Source organism: Gekko japonicus, unplaced genomic scaffold, assembly GCF_001447785.1.
Source record: "Gekko japonicus isolate JY-2015 unplaced genomic scaffold, Gekko_japonicus_V1.1 scaffold2677, whole genome shotgun sequence".
Taxonomy (NCBI): domain Eukaryota; kingdom Metazoa; phylum Chordata; class Lepidosauria; order Squamata; family Gekkonidae; genus Gekko; species Gekko japonicus.
This window is the reverse complement of record NW_015176528.1, coordinates 13097-13424: the sequence shown is the minus strand read 5'-3', so window position 1 is coordinate 13424 and position 328 is coordinate 13097. Positions and strand designations below refer to the sequence as shown.

General features: G+C 72.0%; 1 protein-coding gene across 1 annotated transcript in view; it reads left to right on the top strand.

The window, feature by feature from the left end:
- Position 1: 1 nt before the first annotated feature.
- LOC107124042 (POU domain, class 3, transcription factor 4-like) overlaps positions 2-328 on the top strand; it is a gene marked incomplete at its 5' end in the record, with an annotated part of 3579 nt that continues 3252 nt past the window's right edge. Inside the window, 1 exon segment of the mRNA XM_015427426.1 lies at positions 2-328. This exon segment is cut by the window's right edge and continues 34 nt beyond it. Coding sequence (XP_015282912.1) covers positions 2-328 — 327 coding nt within the window.

Genomic DNA, 328 nt, shown 5'->3' with positions numbered 1-328 from the left:
GCCGCCGCCCCCGCCGCCCCATCCCCCGGCCTCGGTCACGCCGCAGGGGCTGCACCCGGTGCTGCGCGGCGAGGCGCCCCCGGAGCACGGCGACCCGCTGGGCGCCCACCACCCCCACCACTGCCCGGACCACTCGGACGAGGAGACGCCCACGTCGGACGAGCTGGAGCAGTTCGCCAAGCAGTTCAAGCAGCGGCGCATCAAGCTGGGCTTCACGCAGGCCGACGTGGGCCTGGCGCTGGGCACCCTCTACGGCAACGTCTTCTCGCAGACCACCATCTGCCGCTTCGAGGCCCTCCAGCTCAGCTTCAAGAACATGTGCAAGCTG